General features: G+C 39.1%; 1 protein-coding gene across 7 annotated transcripts in view; it reads right to left on the bottom strand.

Annotated features, from left to right (window-relative positions):
• Window positions 1–18384, bottom strand: part of Mef2a (myocyte enhancer factor 2A) — an 85158-nt gene that overhangs the window by 5209 nt on the left and 61565 nt on the right. For 3 of the 7 annotated variants that reach the window (XM_013012114.1, XM_013012116.1, XM_013012115.1), the window contains 4 exons: window positions 12599–12786; window positions 6679–6702; window positions 4006–4132; window positions 297–423 (listed from right to left, as the gene is read on the bottom strand). In XM_013012114.1, the coding sequence (XP_012867568.1) occupies window positions 297–423; window positions 4006–4132; window positions 6679–6702; window positions 12599–12786 (466 nt within the window). The remainder of the gene's footprint in view (window positions 1–296; window positions 424–4005; window positions 4133–6678; window positions 6703–12598; window positions 12787–18384) is intronic. The other 4 variants (XM_013012118.1, XM_013012119.1, XM_013012117.1 and 1 more) reach the window with 2 other exon arrangements.

Genomic DNA, 18384 nt, shown 5'->3' with positions numbered 1-18384 from the left:
AGTAGGCAGCAGCGTCAGGGGCAGGTGCTGGTGGGCAGGTGAGGAAGCCACTTTCTCTTCAGTTCTTAGAAATGTGTGGGTAGCATCTGCACCATGGATACCAGCTCAGTGTCTACCTCAGTATGTCTGGAAAGAAAAGACTCGCTCCCTGAACTCCTTTAAGAAATGCCCCGTTTGCTCAGCATCTAAGCTACTATTTAGCGCCACGTTGGGAAAGTATCTTCTCATACCCATGTCTGTGGCAGGGTTATTGACATGAACAGTCTGAGAGGGGAAGACTGCAGCCAGTTACTCACACAAGAGAGCTGAGGGCGGCTTGTCCGAGGTGGTGCTGCTGCCAGGCCGACGCCTGCCCCAGAGACAGCATTCCTGGGGAGGTGAAGCCTTGCAGTGCCGACAGGTCAGCGCTGGTCAGCGAGTAATCTGCAGAGGAAGACAAGGCGGCTCTCCTGGACTGTTCCTATGGCGGTGTTATTTTAAATAAACACGCCTGCCATATCATATTGGAACAAGAAGCCACAGTGGAGCTCATCCAGACTGCATCTGGATCAGGAAGGCTTGAAGAAGCACAGGGGCACAGGAAAGACACAGTCGATCCGCAGGTGCCAGGCTTAGTGGCCGATATCAGACAAGGCATCACCAACCTAAATGCATTCATTTTCAGGACTGCTTCTGGATGGCATGCTTGATCATGCTGGAGTTATGAAAAACTGTGTCACGAGAGTATTTGACACGAATGCCTTAGTCATAATTAACTGTGACCGAGACTTATTAGTTATCACTCACACATAGAGTTATTTCAGCTCATCATTAGCACTTGGCTTTTCCCTTTAGTTCCAAAGACAGGTGGCAAAAACTCTTCTACTTTTAACTTTTCTCTCAGTCTCAAGAGAGGTGTTCAGATAAGTTGGTCTGCCTAGTGAATTAGCATTTTGTGAAAAGAAGAAGAAACTAAGCTGAAGCTGCATGGCTGGTACTCGGGTCTTTCAGGACTGTCCTTTCTGGGACTTCAAGCTAAGAGTGTGTCAGCTGGCCCCTTCCACTGATGCCCGCTCCAGCCCTCTCCAGCCTACCACTCTCCCCTGAACTCATGGCCCTCCCAGAGGTCCACCTGGCATGTCCACTTGGATGCTATTCCACTCCTCAAATGTGACATGCCCCAACTGCCCTCACGTGTTCCTCCTTAGACACTCCAGAGCTCTGTAAGTGGTGAAGTGACGCTAACACACACCGATGGCTGGTGCCAGAAAGCTGTGGTGTGATACTGCTGGCTTCACTTCTCACATCCCACCATCAGCCATTGGGCCTGCTCAGCTCCATCTATTGTCGCTCAGGTCAGCTGGCTTCCCTGTCTCCCAGCCATTGCTACTGAGACCACGGTACCATACTAGACTCTCACATGGCTTCCTGCTCACTTAGTCCTTAGAGACACCAGAGCCAAAGTATTGTTTCTATACAACAAAATATGATCATAACACTCTTATCTAGCAGCCAAATGTCCCAAATCTACAACATGGCCTCAAAATGCCTACTTCCTCTCCAGTCTCATGCCTGACTGCCCTGCCTGCAGCCCTCTCTCCGTTCTGTCTGGCTAAGTCCTGAGCTGTTACCATGTCCTGGCTGGCAGGCATCTTCCTCATGACAACACTGCTTTCCACTTGTTGACTACGGACCTGTGTGTTCCCAGTACTCAGCAGAGCATCTGCCATGCTGTGTCTAAAAAACATTCGCAGGACAGTTGCACAAATGCCTTTTGTCGCTGGGAGCAACGCTACCTCAGCAGCATGAGATGTTCTACAGGGTTTCCTTGAGGACACTATTTTACTTTTATTTCAGTTTCTTCATATTCATCCCTTTCTGACTGACATGAATTTGTCAATAAATATCTACAAAAAGTAGGTGATATGTTAAAAAAAGGATAAGTGTTTTAAAAAGGCAAATATGTTAAAGATAATAGGGTAAAGCCAAGCAGAATAGCCATTCTGAGATAGAGAATTAGACTGAAGCCAGGGGAAACATGATTTCAAGAGGGCCTTACTCCATTTTTGTATGTTTCTATAATTCCTTTTTGGCTTTAGAAAAAAATATATACATACAGCAATTTATTGTATTTAAATAAATATATATAATATCTTTCTAATCTAATGGTGTTTATACAATTCAGTATAGTTGAATGAGTACTGTGAAAAGCCTGTAATGACATGCAACCTATTTAACACCCACTCCAGCTCTACTTTTCAGTCTCTGAACATCTAGCCTCTGAGCAACTCCTTTGCTAACTTCTCAGTTTCAGAGTATAAACGCGAAAGCTCAGCAGTACTGCACCTCTCTCCCCAGGGGGAACAGCCAACTATTTCCTCTCTCCTTACAGAAAATAAACTTCAGAGCAAAGTCATGTTCCTAGCACAGTATCTCTCATTTTAGCAGGTGATTCATGTACTGAAACGACTTTCTATCAATGTTTAATCTCTGGCTTTACTCTAGAACCTATGCTGTGTAAGTCATAAATATAATTCACAGACCCTGAGCTAGTTTATGGCTGACAGATTTTGGCATTCTCCCTTTTCTTCTTTTTTTTTTGAACAATCAAATCGGGAGTTTTTATAAAAAAAAAAAAAAAGCCAGCAACTGCACAGTGGTCTCCTGTCTCAAAGACCAGCAGCCCCGCAAATATACCACTGTCAGAAAAGTGATCCATGAGTGCCGGAGAGGAAAGAAAAAGCAGACAAATAATACCAACCAGCCAGATCAGCTCCAATGGAGAACTGAAGTGGGTTGCCATGGTGACCAGAGGAGAGCCAGGAGACGGAAGACAGAACACAAACACGGAGACATGTTGCATGGCATAATGGTTCATTTTAAACTTTTCTTTGGTCTTTTTTTGTTTTATGGTACTGAGGATTGAACCCAGGACATTGTACTCACTAGGCAAGTGCTTTGCCACTGAGCTACATCCCAGCCCCTTTGGCATTTTTTTTTTAATACTGACTGCTAAAAAAGTAGTGGGTATTTTCTATAAGTCTTTTCTTTTTTCAGAAAACCTTTTCAGATTGTTTCTGTTTTAAAGGAGTGAGAGCTTGAATTAAAATGGTAAGTTAACATGTCAACTGCTCTCCCTCAGCTCAGGTAGCTCCGGACAGCAGCAGTCCAGGAGCAGTATGCCAAAGCAGTTACCCTGAGGGCTAAGATTAGTTGATTTCTACCACAGTGTACTTAGAATCATAAAAGAGTAACTTCCCTGCAGTGCTGTCTCAGGATAGCTGGCAAGACGTAATTTACTGCCTTCTTCCTTGCTCCTTTGAAGCAACAGGTGTCTGGCTCAGGTAGGGCAGGAGGGAAACTACAGATCTGTCCAGAGGAACCACTGCACACTGCGGCTCTCCACACTGCACCGCTCCCACCACTGTGATATGCTCACACCTTCCTACAAGACCCCACATTTGGGCACTTTAAGATGAGCTGTGTAAAGTAGACACCAATGAGGGTAAAGCTCTTCTTAAGGAAGAAAGAGTGCCTGGCTGGGGTCCTTGCTTTTACCCATCAGGGGCAGTGCCAGACCATGGGAGTAGTTACGGAAGGAAAACATACTTCAGCTTTCTCAGCTAGCCTAGTAACTGCCATGTCCCAGAAGGGACTCAAGGTCTTTTCCAAAACACAAAGACAAGCAGTTTCCTCCTCTCCTCCCCCCGCCCCCGCCCTCCGCCTCCCCAAAGCTGAGAAGAGCAAGGTACTGTGCGGTGAGATACTATATGAAAATACCTGAGCCACACACAGGGCACTGCCACCCATGATTTGGCAGAGCGCTGTCAACTCATTCTGCTGTCAATGTATGCTCTGTAACTTTTGCAGGCTAGGATGTATTTTTTTTAATGCATTCAAACTTGAATCTAATGAACTAAGAGGTGGTTTATTTCAATGCATGTGAAGTTGTCATAAACCCCACAGAAGCACATATGGACCAGAAGACAGAGACAGCAAAGGCTGGAAGAGGCCTGGGGTGCTCACCAGTGTTGTAGGCCGTCGGCATGGCGGAGTACACGAGTCCCTGTGGAGGCAGGCTTGGGGTTGTCACAGACACCACGGGGGTAGCGAGAGGTTGAGTGGCTTGAGAGCTGCTTATCCTTTGGGTATTCTGTGAGAGATCAGAGAAAAGAGTAAGTGTTATTACGTGCGCTTAGGTTCAGTCTCATTGCTTTTCAAGTAACTTTCAATTTAAATGTGATACTTTTCACGGTTTTATGTGAATATCATTATTTCCATACAATACTAATGGGAATAATTAAATACATAATTTCAAGAGGCCTGTTTTTCCATTAATTATCCACTTTTCCTTCTTAAAATATGGTTTATGAATGTCAGAGGCACAGCCTTAAAATAGAAACTGGCCTTCTGAGAGTTAGCACTTTATGTGTTAGTACATTGAGGACTTGGAAGTCACTGCAAACATTTCTAGGCTCCTTTAAATGAAAAGTGTGCAAGTTTCGATGCTGAAAACAAAGGTCACATGTATACATAGGGATTCCAAGTTCATAGGAACCACGAGGGTCTGTCTTTGCAGCACTGATGTATTAACATGGTTTGGAGTTGGGGCTTAGGAAGTAAGTGCAGCTTGTATTCTGCTTTCCTGTTCTGATTCTGCACATGGCCTATTTTGTTTTTAAACAGTAGAGCCAGATCTGTATTCCATTGGTCCTTCTTAAATGAGAAGCTTTCAGTAAGGAGCTTTGAAATAAAGAACTGCTGATAGGGAAGCAAACATATCACTATTAAATGTTCACAGATTGCAGCTACACAGGAGATGCCACATTGAAAATGAAGAAAACTATGAAACAATCAAGCTGGCTTAAGATAGTCAGATAGCCATAGTCTTCTAGGTGTAGGAATATGCTAGACTCAATTTCTCCTTACAGACTTACAAGTAACATTTTTCAAAACCAAACATTAGAGCAACAGAACAAATTCCACAGTTAGTATGCAAGAAGGTCAAGGCACAACTCCAACTTAAGTGTTTTATACAAATGAAGTTACCGTGACATAATTGATTTTTCAGAGTCTAGCAACAATGAAAGTGCATCTCAATGCTCTGGGATTTTGAAGAGTTAGAATATGACTTGATTTCATCTATCATTTTCAGAAGGATGAGATGACGGTATCTGGCTAAATACTTGAAAAATAATCATTTGAGGAACCTGATCTCCATTCATTCATTTGTTCTTCCCTCCTCTCTTTCATTCTCTCCGTGCCCATTGGGGATAAAACTCAGGGTGTTGAATGTGCCAGGCAAGCACTCTACCACTGAACTTGGCTTACTACTTTTAGTTTATCTTTTTTAGACTCAGAGGATGCCAAAAAGATCATGCAGTGTGTGTCATACTGTCTGAGGTTTAGTGACAGGTTCACTACTTCCTAAGCCTGGGGAAATCATTCAGTCTTTATGAACCCGTAATTTGTCATATAGGGAAAATAACAATCCTTGTCTTGCCTGCTTGCAGTGCTACTGTGGTATGTCAGAAATGTCCTCAAATTCCTAATTTCAACAGCATAGGGTTTTGTGTAAGTGACTTTTTGAATCACTAGGGGGCAACATAGTGCCAGATAACTCAAAGATACATTTTAGGACACCTTAAGGGTAAACAGTGAGGGCTAATATGAGATGAATTATTTCAATCTAAACCCCAAACTTTGATAAAGAATACATTTTTTATTAATAAGCAAACATTATTTCCCCCAGATATATTCATGATATATTCTAATATAACATTTAAAGCTAACCAATATGAAACCACATCCAAAACTAATCACAAAGCTAAAAACAAAACAATCTCCTCTTCTTATGTAAAAAGCAATCAAACCATGCAAACACACCAGCATGCATGTAATAGCAAAATGTAAATAAAACCAATTGAGCCTTTATTCCTCATGCTCTCATGCATTCTTAGCCTTGTCCATAATGAAAACTGAACACTTTTAGTCATCTAATGAACAGCTGAAGTTGGGTTTTAGTTCCCAATTAAAAAGTAAATGATTTTTAGTCAAGTTTATTTTCCAGAGGAAAATTCAAAAGAGGACATTTGTTTTGGAAAAGTCATAGGAGCTACTTTTCAGGATAGAGTGTTTTCTTTTAGAAAAGTAAATTTGTGTGTGTTCAATTACAGATATTCCTTTTAGTAAACAGGGAACCCCTTGTGGTTCAGACTGTCTCATGCAGGATGAAATAATTCCAACTCTGAAAAAGGTGACCTCACCAAAAATGATGTAATCTCTTTGAAAGAAAGAGAAATAACACAAGACTCTGTTACAATCTGAGGAACTTTGAGGATGAAGTCATTTTCTAAAAATACTTCAATAATTTCAAGAGCCATATAGAGCTATATAAGGTATTTCACATATTTTCTTAAAAACAAACAAATCTAACAAGTGTCCTGTGCTCATGGACAGCTGTCTTTAAAGGCTCTACTCCAATGTTCCTTCCAACAAATAAGTCAACAAATAATTATAAACAGACAGATTATAGAGTATGTAGCACCAGAAGATTGCTTTCTTCAATCAGTGTTTGGATAGTGATTAATAGAAAAATATTGTGTAAACAAAGGAACATTGGTTAAGAAAACACATTTAAGAGAATTAGTACTTTCCATATACTTTTTCAACTCCAATCAAGCAGAAACCCACACTCACCAACTCCAATTCCTCTTCCTCCGACTGGACTCAGCACATAAGAGGAATAAGAGAGTTACTAAGACTGTCAGGACTAGCAATGAAATCTTTCTTTAGGAAAACAGCACTTGGACATGAGCAATTTCTTGGAACTCTACATAGATGATTATATACACAACTAAGAGAAATAAAATTCTCTAGGGTAGGTCTTAAATCTCCTGCCCTCTTCCCCCTGTCCCCAATCTGCTCTTATAAGGCTAACTTCTTCTACACACAGGGGTGCTCCTGGGACATCTACAAAGCTCATCATCATGACTGCAGTCCGTAGTGGGGAGTCCCGAGAGTATTCTGTACTTACAACTCGATCCTCCATCACTACCCCACACCTGGCACATAGCCCCTGTATCTCCTGCTGGACTCTGGGCTCCCTGGAAGAAGATGCCTACTGTGTGCTCCATTTCTAACAGAAGCCACCAGTGTCATGAAATGACAGGAACTCAAACACTTGTTAATAAAAATGAACATTTTAAATAACATTTTATGTATGTTATTATTTGCAAAACACAGCTCTTTTCTCTTTTTGGGGGGGGGGGGCTGGTCGTAGAGCTTGAACTCAGGGTGTGGGCACTATCCCTGAACTTTTTTGCTCACGGCTAGCACTCTACCACTTTGAGCCACAGCACCACTGCTGGCTTTTTCTGTGGTTGATTGGAGATCAACGTCTCATAGAGTTTCCTGCCTGTGCTGGCTCTGAACTCTCATCCTTAGATCTCAGCCTCCTGAGTAGCTAGGATTACAGGCGTGAGCCACTGGTGCCCAGCTAAACAATAGCTTTGATATAAATGAAATACTTGTAGCAGAGTGAAAGCATGTATATAAGGAAACAGACTGGGAAGAAATGAACTTATAAGTCATGAACAGTAAAGAAATGAATGAGACATACTTGCTCCTTCTAAACATTTGAAGAATATTACTATGCTGGAAAGTCTACTCATTCTTTCTCTTTTTCATTTTACTTATATAAGCAATTGTGTTGATTTTTTTCCAGTCTGTGTAGTGTCATTATAAGCTACATTGATACATGAAGCCCTAGTCTCCAAGCTTGTTTCTCTGCAAATGAACGCAGTACAGAAGAAGGGAGGCTGACTACCCACTCTACTCCACCTGCTGCTGCTGTCTCAAGTGCAGATAAATGCGTGGGTGCTGCCCCTGAATTTCTTTTGCTCAAAGCTAGCATTCTTACCATTTGAGCCACATTGCTACTTCTCACTCTTTTCAAGTATTTTAATGGAGACAGGAGTCTCAACAGACTTTCTTGCCTGGGCTGGCTTTGAATCATGATCCTCAGATCTCAGCTCCCTGAGTAGCTAGGATTATAGGCATGAACCACTGGTGCCTCGCCTATATTAAATGCTCTTTAGCTCTTCTGTTACACAGTGAGGACATACTCTTAACTAGAGGATGTAGATCACAATACCATCAAGCACTCTGTGTGTGTGTGTGTGTGTAAAATAGATAATTTTCACATTCATCTACAGGGATTTGGGTGTGAACAGTTTCCATGGCAATTCTGACATTTCCTGCAGAGGCTTCACGACTTTAATAAAAAATACATAATTTTATTCAGCAGTGTCTAAAATGCCCAAATGTAGTTTGGCATTAAACTTTTCAGTTTACTAACACTAATAATTCTTATAAACATATTTCATTTAAGTGGAACTCTTAAGTCTATTGCTAAACGATCTTGCATATGCAGTCCCTAAGGTGAGCCAAATGGCCAGCCAAATGTCCTCTGTTTGGGCTATGTTTTTGGCTTTTGTTCTGTATGTGTGCAAACTGATCAAAAACAACAGCAGCATAAAGAGAGCTCCTTATACTTCGGTTACCCCTGGGTAACATTCTAAATAAGCACAAAGCCTTGCTAAACTAACTGCAATAATGAAAGTTTTCTGATTTCACTAGTCTTTCTACCAAGATCCTTTTCCTGACCGTGGGTGGACCCCAAATGCCTGTGTTTGTGTGTATGCAAGTTTATATATGCAATGTGTATATGCAAGTGTGAAGGAATGTATGTTCTCATTTATGGTACTGGGACTGAACTCAGAGTCTTGCACTTGTAAGACAAGTACTCCACCACTTAGGTCACACCACCAATTTTTTTTTTTGAGGTTGTCTGTTAGGGTCTCATACTAACTTTGCCCAGAATGGTCTCAAACTGTAATCTTCCCTACTTATACCTCCTGAATAGCTGAGATTCTAGACATGTACTACCAACACCTGGCTATGCTGCTTGTTAAAAAATTTGTTTTATCTGTTTTCTATATTTCACTTTTCTTCTTTTTAGAAGACTGTAAGAAAATTTTGTTATCTCACTTCTCCTCAACAGACTTACACACACACACACACACACATACACTTACACACACACACGCACACACACACACTTTTCCCCATTCTTCTCTCCTACCCATTATTGTCATATTTTTTACATGTTCTGTAGACACAAAATTAATTAGCATTTTGCTTTATCTAGTGGGCTATCTTTTAGGACAATTAAAAAAAGAGAAAAAACATGCAGATCTTAGTTTCCAGTGCCATTCTCCAACAAAAGGATCCAGGGCTCCTTGGAGAAATGACTTGAGTCTTAGCTGGTGCAAAAAAAAATCATTAAATGAGCCAGAAAATATTTACCCTATTCCTACAAATTTCATAAGGTTAAGGGTATGTCAATATGATATAAAAACCAAGTGAACAGCTCCCAAAATCTAATGCTGGAATGATTTGAACAGCATTTTTTAAAGAAGTGGTATTGCACTATGAGCTAAAATATAAATGCTTATGAGCCCATATTTATACAAGTAAGGAAGAGCAGATACATCTTTTGCACTGAGGAACTTTGATTTCTGTAGAAACTTTCATCAAGGAGATGGTTTTATCAAGAAGGTAGAGAGTAACTCCTCACTCCTAAGAGCATGCGTAGAGTGATTTCCTTCCAAAGACTACAGTGTGAAAAGGTGAAAAAGAGTAAGTTTACAGTAGAGAAACCTGTGAGTCATACAGTTCATCAGCTGGGTGGCCAAGTTAACATCAGTAGTAATTGGTTGGGTTGAGACTGGCCAACCCTGACACGATGAAAACAACACCTTATTATGTATGGCTTCCTCATTCCAACCAACAAACCCACACTAATCATGAAAAACATCAGGTAAATCTCAATGGAAGAACATTATATAAAACACAATACTCCTTAAAAAGCAAGGAATGCTTTAAGAACTATCACAGACAAGAAGAGTCAAAGAAGACATGCCTACTATTTCCTAGCTCGGATTTTTTTTTTTTTTTTTTTTGGTGGGTTGTGGGGTTTGAACTCTGGGCTTGTGCACTATACCTCAGCTCTTCAGCTCAAGAGGAGTGCTCTACCACTTGAGCCACAATGCCACTTCCGGTTTTCTAGTGGTATTATTTATTTATTTATTTAGTGAGATAAGAGTCTCATGGATTTTCCTGCCCAGGCTGGCTTTGAACCATAACCCTCAGATCTCAGCCTCCTGAGTAGCTGGGATTACAGGCATGAGCCACCAACACTCAGCCCTAGATTGGATCTTGAACAGAGAAAAAGGTTATAACTAAGAAATTCTGAAAAGTATGGCTTTTAGTTGATAATAATCTATCAGCATTGGTTACACTCAACAAATGTACCATACTAATATATTAATAAGAAGAATTGGGTGTAGAATGCAAGGGAACTTTCTGGCCATCTTTGCAGTCTTTTCTCTCTTTCTTTCTTTCTCTCTTCCTTCCTTTCTTTCTTTCGGCAGTCCTGGGCTCGAAATCAGGGCCTGAGCACTGTCCCTGAGCTTTTACTGCTCAAGACTAGCAGTCTACCACTTGAGCCATAACACCACTTCTGTCTTTTTCTGTTTGTGTGGTACTGAGGAACTGAACCCACGGCTTCATGCATGCCAGGCAAGCCACATTCCCACCCCTATTCTTTCTATGTATCTAAAAACTGTTCTAAAATAAAATGTTTATAGAAATTGTAAACAGAAAAAAAGTACTTTAATCTTCATTTATTCCATTTCCACTCTTTCTTGTCTAAGACTCAGGTATTTGTTAGCATCTCCATCTACAGGGGCCTTTCTTTAACATTGTGTTTTTGTAGAGTGTATCCCTTGGCAGTCAATTCCCATTCTCTTTGTTTGAGAAAGTCTATTTTGCTTTCATCCTTTAAACATTTTTGCTGGGTATAGAATTCTGGGTTGAGCTTGATTTATTTTTAATTTTAGCACATTAGATAAATTACTCCAGTGTTTCCCAGCTTGCAGTTTCTGAAGAGAATTATGGTGTTAATTCTTATCTTTATTCTCTATGCAATGTGCCCTGCCTTGTCTCTGGTTTCCCTGGCTGTCTTTAAGATTTTTTTATCTTTGCCTTTTGCTTTGGGCAGTCTGGGTGTATGTGTATGTATGTGCATATCTGGTAGTTTTTATCCTATTTGATATGTGTTATTATTCCTTAAAGTATTATTACTCCTGCTGTTTACTTTTTGGAATTCCAATTCCAATTATAAATGTTAAATGTAATCTGACAAAGTCTCCCAGTTCTTGGATGTTATTTTTTATTCTTCTTTTTGTATTTCAGCTTGACTATTTCTTACTGTTTACAGTCTATATTTCTTTCTGTTGGTTTTGTGGTACAGGGTTTTAGTTCATTTTCTGGGAAGTAAACTGGGTTTGAACTTCACCCCAGCTGCCCTTTGATTAGGGAAACTGTCTTTCCCATAGTATCTGTCTTTCCCTAGCCTCCTCACCAGATGGCTGTCCTAAAATCTCAGCACTCAATGGGCTTATGGACAACTGTGAACATGCTACACGTTGAAGTTCTTTTTCACTATAAAGCTCAAGTGAACATGCTATATACGTTGAAGTTCTTTTTCACTAGAAAGCTGAAAACAATACGGTTTTCAGTATTTTGTTATCTTCGAATGAATAAGTATTTCTTTGCTATTTGACACAGAGTATCAAGCCTTGAACAGATTAAAAGGTAAAGGTCCCAGCTGTATTTCACACTAGCCTTTAGCTCAATTTTCATCTCTCCCTAGCTATAATCACAGGCTTACTATTGTGTCTAGAGGGAGGAATACATACATGATGGAGTTTGGGAATCTGTAAGGCATTAATATGAATGTAGAATCAGGGCCTAAACCTGATAACATCTTTCCACTTAGCAAGTATTTGAAACAGCAAGTGTCACAGATGGCCAGCAGAGTGACTGCCTGTACCTCACCTGTACCTCACCCACTCACAGCTGCTAGGTTAAAATGGTTGTAAAACCTGAATGTACAGTCTTAACTTTTTCTACAAGAAGCTAAGGACAATTAAAATGTTCTCCTGTTTTTCACATACAAACACACAATTCAAAAGCATCCTCTAGAGTAACATGAAAGGTTATTTGAGAAGGAATATGCCAAGACACTATGCAGAGAACAACTCATTCAAGGGTGTATGCAGCTTTCTACAGATATTTTACAATAGTTTTCTTTGGTGTGTAGACATTTTTAATGAATTAGTGTTTCTCTCACAGAAAAAGCATGTAATAGATTACAAAAAGTATGCCAAGTACAGAAAAGAAATAAATCATGTTTAACTCATAAATTAAGAATTAAATGTCTAAGCAAAGTGCCTAGTGTGATAAATTTAAGATGAAACATAACAAACTCTCCATATTTACCTTTAATTTTAAATAACTATTAAGCAAATTGACTTCCTATCCTCTCATAATTCAATGTTTGTGCAATTAAAATAGATTCATGTCTTACAATGCTAATTCTGAGTTGTAACACTACGATGTGGACTCTGTGGAGGAATACACAATCCCACAGGAAGATACGAACTGAGTGTAAACATGTGTGTGTGAAAGAGTGACGGGAGGTTCAGCTCACCAGGGGAGGCATCATGCCCTTGCTTGAAGGGGGGATGACAACGCGAAGGTCAGGCTTCCGACTGCTCATTCCAAGACTGCCACCACCTGGGGGAGGGGGGGACTTTGTAGGCATGACTTTGCCTAAACTATTTGCACCAGTATTTCCAATCATATTTGGAGAAGCTCTTGAGTTTACAAATCCATTTCCTAGAGAGAGAAAAAAAGCATTACTGTTTATGTAGAGAGCCATTAAAATATGTTAGATTATTACGAAATCTACAATAGTGTTAATTTCCCATAAAATATATTCCTTATCTTTAAATGCCAATTTTATAAACAAAATACAAAGAACTTAAGGATTACTAGGCATACAAGGTGCTGTTAGTAATACAAAACAATATCATGAGTATTGTACCATTATTCTATTTGAAGAGTCCTTAATATTTAAGTCTCCAGTACAGTACAGAGATAGTAATTTAAGAGCACTGGGCAAGATCAATTTGTTGATTGAAGAATTTCATTCTTAGTGTTTATTATAAAGTTGACCAAACGCAATACAAAATACAATAGAGAACTACATGTTCCTAAAGGGCTGAACAGACCTTTTGAAGTCTCTGTACAATTCAGTATTCAAAAGGCATTCATTCTTGCAATAAAGTAAAATCAGATAAGCCTATAAAACTATCTTTACTAAGTGAAAATTTTTTTAAAATGTAAATAGTCACTATCTATAGAGCACTGTGTTGTGGGAGGGCATAAGAAACAGAATTGCATAAATGGTCTTCAAGTCGCTTTTCCTCTAGTCAGCAACAATAGGAACATACACACAGGCATGACCATGCCAAAATGCCATTTGACTTATGGGGAAAAACAGCACAACAAATATCAACCACACAAAATCAGAGGCAAAGAGTAATTATCACAAGTATGTAGGCTTCATTAGGACACAAACCGTAACAGCAAATAAAAAAAAAAACAAAAGAACAACAGAAGCAGAAGGCAAGGCTAATGGGTAAACGTGAGAAAATGCTCTGCTCAAGCAGAATAAATGGTATTAGGAAAAGCAGCATGGAAAAGCCTGGGGAATCCATGGCTCCAGGAACCATCAAGAAGAGAGGATAGCTACATTTGTTTCCCTCCTTCCCTTCTGGTATAAAGCAAAAAAGAAAACATGGGAGTCAACCAACAATAAGGAGACAATAGATGGTAAGTTATTTACAGACACACCCAGCTACCCTAACCTTATGATAACATATACAGGACTCACAGAACTGACCACTCTGTACTTAATACAGATCTTCCTAATGATCTCACCCTGAGAGACCATATTCTGAGAAATCAAATGATTTGCTCTAAAGAAACACAACAAATAATCAAAACAATGAAAATACAAAAATAATCCAAAAATATGCTTGAAGAGCTTTTTTTTACTGATATCTGTATCATTTCAAGTCTATACAACTTTTCTGAATGGAACAGAAATATGATTATTTAAAACCTGCACAATACTTGGCAGTTTACAAAGTACTTTCAGGGACATTAATCCATCAGAGTCCATTGATAAACAGATAAATTCTAAACTTAAAAAAAAAAGAGGAAATTAATTAAGAGCTTGTAAAAATAACCTGTGGAAGTAACCTAACTTTACATTCGTTCTTTATCTGAACACCTAAAAAAAAAAAAAAACTAATGGTTTTGCCAATGTGCTATTATTAACTTCATTGAATCCTAACCACTACATTTCCAAGTTTGACATCTCAATATCACAAGGCAAAAAAAAAGAGAGAACTGCAAAGCACTCAGGAATGGCTGGCCTCTCCCTGGAAGGAGCCATTCAGAAATTCAGGGATATATATGGTTCTTCCTCCCCTGCCCCTTCTGTCACTTAATTCTTGTATTCTACAGAACTCGTACCAAGTGACCTAACAGTTTGATTACTTCTGTGACTTACTGACTGGTATTTCAGTTAACTTTATAAGGCTATTTCCTGAATTCTGCTTCCATTATCTAAAAGGAGCTTGTATTAGGTCTGGGATGAATCTCCTTTCCACACCCTGCAGAGTAATTTCCTACATCCTGTTAGGCTTCAGAAAGCCATGCTGTTCACAAAACTACCTCTGCTCCAAGTCTTCTCCTGGGGAGTAGCACTCTTCTCAGAGCTGGACAGGGGCAAATCACTAATCTAGACATCTGGAGAACACGAAATGCTTATCAAATAATTATCCAAAATAGACTTAATAGAAACTTTATAATGCAGGGCAGTATGAAAATTATAGATTGACAAAGTTTTTCTTAATATATAATGACATGGGTGTGTGTTCTGATTCTCTGTTGAAGATTAATTGATTTGCACTCCAGTATGAATGATTAAGCAGAATTTCCTCTTCATGGTAAGTTGATACAAATATATAATTTAGAGGAATATATCATCAGGAAGCACACGTTCAATTTTCCCATGTGGAGTCTATGGTGCTTTTTATATGGTACCCTCATAATCCATGAGAATCAGATTACAAGTGTAGGGAGATCTAAAGGCACAGCATTTTAGTAGTCAGTCTACAGCAGATAGTCATTACAGGATGATCTAGGCATCTGGAACCTGATTTCACATATACAACTTGGGATAGCACAGGATTTAGCAATGTATTACCCAATATATGTTTCTTATCTTCAGTTCAATTCTTATGACAAAAAATAAAGCCATTTTTGAGGTGTCATAGTACGTATCTTTTCATCACAATTTAAAAATGTCTGTTGGGTGTCTATGGCTCATGTCTGTAATCCTAACTACTCAGGAGATTGTGCACTAAGGACTGAGGTTCACAGCCAGTCCAGGCAGGAAAATTTGCACAATTCTTTTCTCTGATTAAGCATCAAGAAGCCATAATCAGAGGTATGTTCAAGTGATAGAGTACTAGCCTTGAGCAGGGGGTGGGGGGGAAGCTCAGAGACAGTGTCTAGGCCCTGAGTTCAAGCCCTAGGACAGGCACAAAAAAAGGGAAAACTGTATAACTCCAAAAACTTAAACCTAGTCTCAATCATGGTCCTCCATCTCTAAGTGAAGCTTTGCAATTCTGTTAGTCTTTTTTTTTATTGTAAAGATACTATACAGAGGGTTACAGTTACATGAGTGAGGTAATGAGTACACTTCCTCTTGAACATTGTTACCCCCTCCATTGTTTTCCCCCTACCATCCCCCCCCCTCAATTCTGTTAGTCTTACTCATATTTCAAAATGTAAGTCACTTCAGCTGAAATAATGCTTTTAGGTGGCTGGCATGCATTCCATGTCCTTAGTACTATTCATCTAGGGCTAAACTGTAGTCAGTGATGTTATTCATGTTTTACTACAAACTTATTTTACATGTTAAACTGATAAGGAAACTTCAAAAGATCTTGAGTCGATAAAGCATCCATAATTGATTTTTTATCATATTTGGCAAACTTTTTAAAAATTTGAGAAATGTTCAGTGAACCATTTGATAAGTAAGCAACAGTTTTAAAATCCCAGCTGGGTACTGGTAGCTTATGCCTATATTCCTAGCTACTCAGAAAGCTGAGATCTGAGGATTGTGGTTCAAAGCCAGCTTAGGCAGGAAAGTCCATAGGACTCTTATCTCCACTATCAAAATGTCAAAACTAGAGCTGTGGCTCAAGTGACAGTGACTGACAGTTTTGAGTGAAAAGCTAAAGGACAATGCTTAGGCCTTAAGTTGAAGCCCTAGTTACTGGACAGATGGACAGACACTGACACACGGACACACACAGAGTTTTAATATTATATCATTTATGTAAAAAGTTACCTGAAGTTCCTGACACTAAAAGCCAAACCAAATGAAAACATGGTTTTGAAGTAACTGATGGTAAATGTATCTAATTGGGGGACAAGTCTTAGGCGATGGACAACACAGGTTCACCATATGGGATACTTCTTTCCAAATAATGAATTCCCTTCCCAGTCGCTCTGGGTTGGCAGGTACAAAGAGGCAATTTTCTTCTTTTGTGTCACGAAATATGATGGCCCAAGCAGGCCTGCCTTCAGTGGGAACAACTCTTCAACTTGAATTTCTGTTTCATCTCTCTATCAACCATTAAGCGGTCACTAAATCACAGATATGCTGCTGTCACTGCAACCCAATCTGTTCAGCTTGTTCTGATACTGTCTTCTGCTATCCCTGTCTTCTCTTTACAGAGCTACCAAGCTTTTTTTTCCATTCTTCTTTCCCCTCATCTATCCTTTATCTGCCACTGTCCTGCACCAGGAAAACCCGTATTTCATCTTCACTCAACAATTCCAAGAGCATCTTGAGCTTTTCTTTTTCTACTCCCAATATATTCTTTTCTTTCTCAAACTCTCTGTAAAAAGTGAAGTTGATGGATTATCTGTGATTTCACTTCATGTTTGATATTTAAACATATGCCTCAAATTAAAAGGAGTCTCCAAAGACATCAGAACCACAGTATAACCTGAGTATTAAATGTAAACTTCCAGTAGCAATGTGTCTAGTAAATCATAATTAAATGTCTAGATCACCACCATAAAAGATATGCATTTTACCATAAGAACAAGCTGTCAAGTTTAGTTTGCACAGATAACATAGATTAAAAAAAAAAAGAAAAAAAAACAAGAAATTACCCACTTATGGGAGAAAGGGCCAATTTCAGGTTACTATGATAAAATGATAGAAACTACTGGATGACATATAACTATAGCATCACAGAAAAAATCCAAAGTAGAGAAGGAGGGAGAAAAGCATTTCTATTTCCATTATCCTAACTACTGTAATCAGTTTGGGTTTTCTCTCTTCTTTTTATTTTCCATGAGCATATATTTTGCATAGTTTAAAATCACAAGTAAAAAGAATTCAGCTGAAATTACTTAATTTTCACATTGCTGAATATGCTGATTTCTTCTTATTATTCATTACTATAAATAAAGTTATGATGAACCTTTGCATATTCGAATTTACTTCTAGGGAGAGATTCTCTGATATGAGATTAATAGGCTCAGAGAATACACATTTTTATGACTGAAATCTCGCCAAATCCTTTCCAGTGAGACTGCTACCAATTTACAATGCTTTTTTGCATTGGTTGTTTTTGAGAGAGGGTCTTGCTTTCTGCTACATCCCTCTACCACATCCCTTGATGTACATTCAACTATTTTAGTCTTTCCAATATAGCTGGAATTATAGGTATATGCCGCCAAGCCCAGCCCAGTTTTCTGTATTTACAGATTTAAATTTCTTATAAAGTATAGAGCCATTTGCATCCCATATGGATTTTCATAAGGCTTTCTGAATCTGTGGCTTGTGGGATGTTTTTGTTGTGGGCTTTTGTGGCGAGTTTTCTGGTCAGTTTTGGAAATTTCTGTGATTATTGTTTTAAGTACTTCTACCCAATTTTCACTGTTTTTGCCTCCTGGGACTTCAATTTACGTTGTTAAACATTTTTGTTGTATACTCTAGGTCTTATTCTTTGTTTTCATTTTATATCCTATTACATCTCCCAAATTCTGATGTTTTTCCCTGTTTTATTCTTCCTTTTTGGCAGCCCTAGGGGATTGAAATCAGGGCCAGTGCTCTCCCACTTGACCCCAGCCCTTTTAGATTTTTGAATAACTTCATTTCTTTGTGTTCTGGTCTCTTTGGAAACATATTATTCTGTTGTAAGACTCGGTAGTTTGCTAACAGTCTAGCTCTGGTGGTGAGGAAGGAAGATAAAAGAAATGTCTCCTTAAGAAACTATCTTGAGGGGCTGGGAAGGTGGCTCAGTGGTAGAGCGCTTGCCTTGCATGCATGAGGCC

Source organism: Dipodomys ordii, unplaced genomic scaffold (genome assembly GCF_000151885.1).
Source record: "Dipodomys ordii isolate 6190 unplaced genomic scaffold, Dord_2.0 Scaffold15, whole genome shotgun sequence".
Taxonomy (NCBI): Eukaryota; Metazoa; Chordata; class Mammalia; order Rodentia; family Heteromyidae; genus Dipodomys; species Dipodomys ordii.
This window is presented reverse-complemented; position numbering and strand designations above follow the sequence as displayed.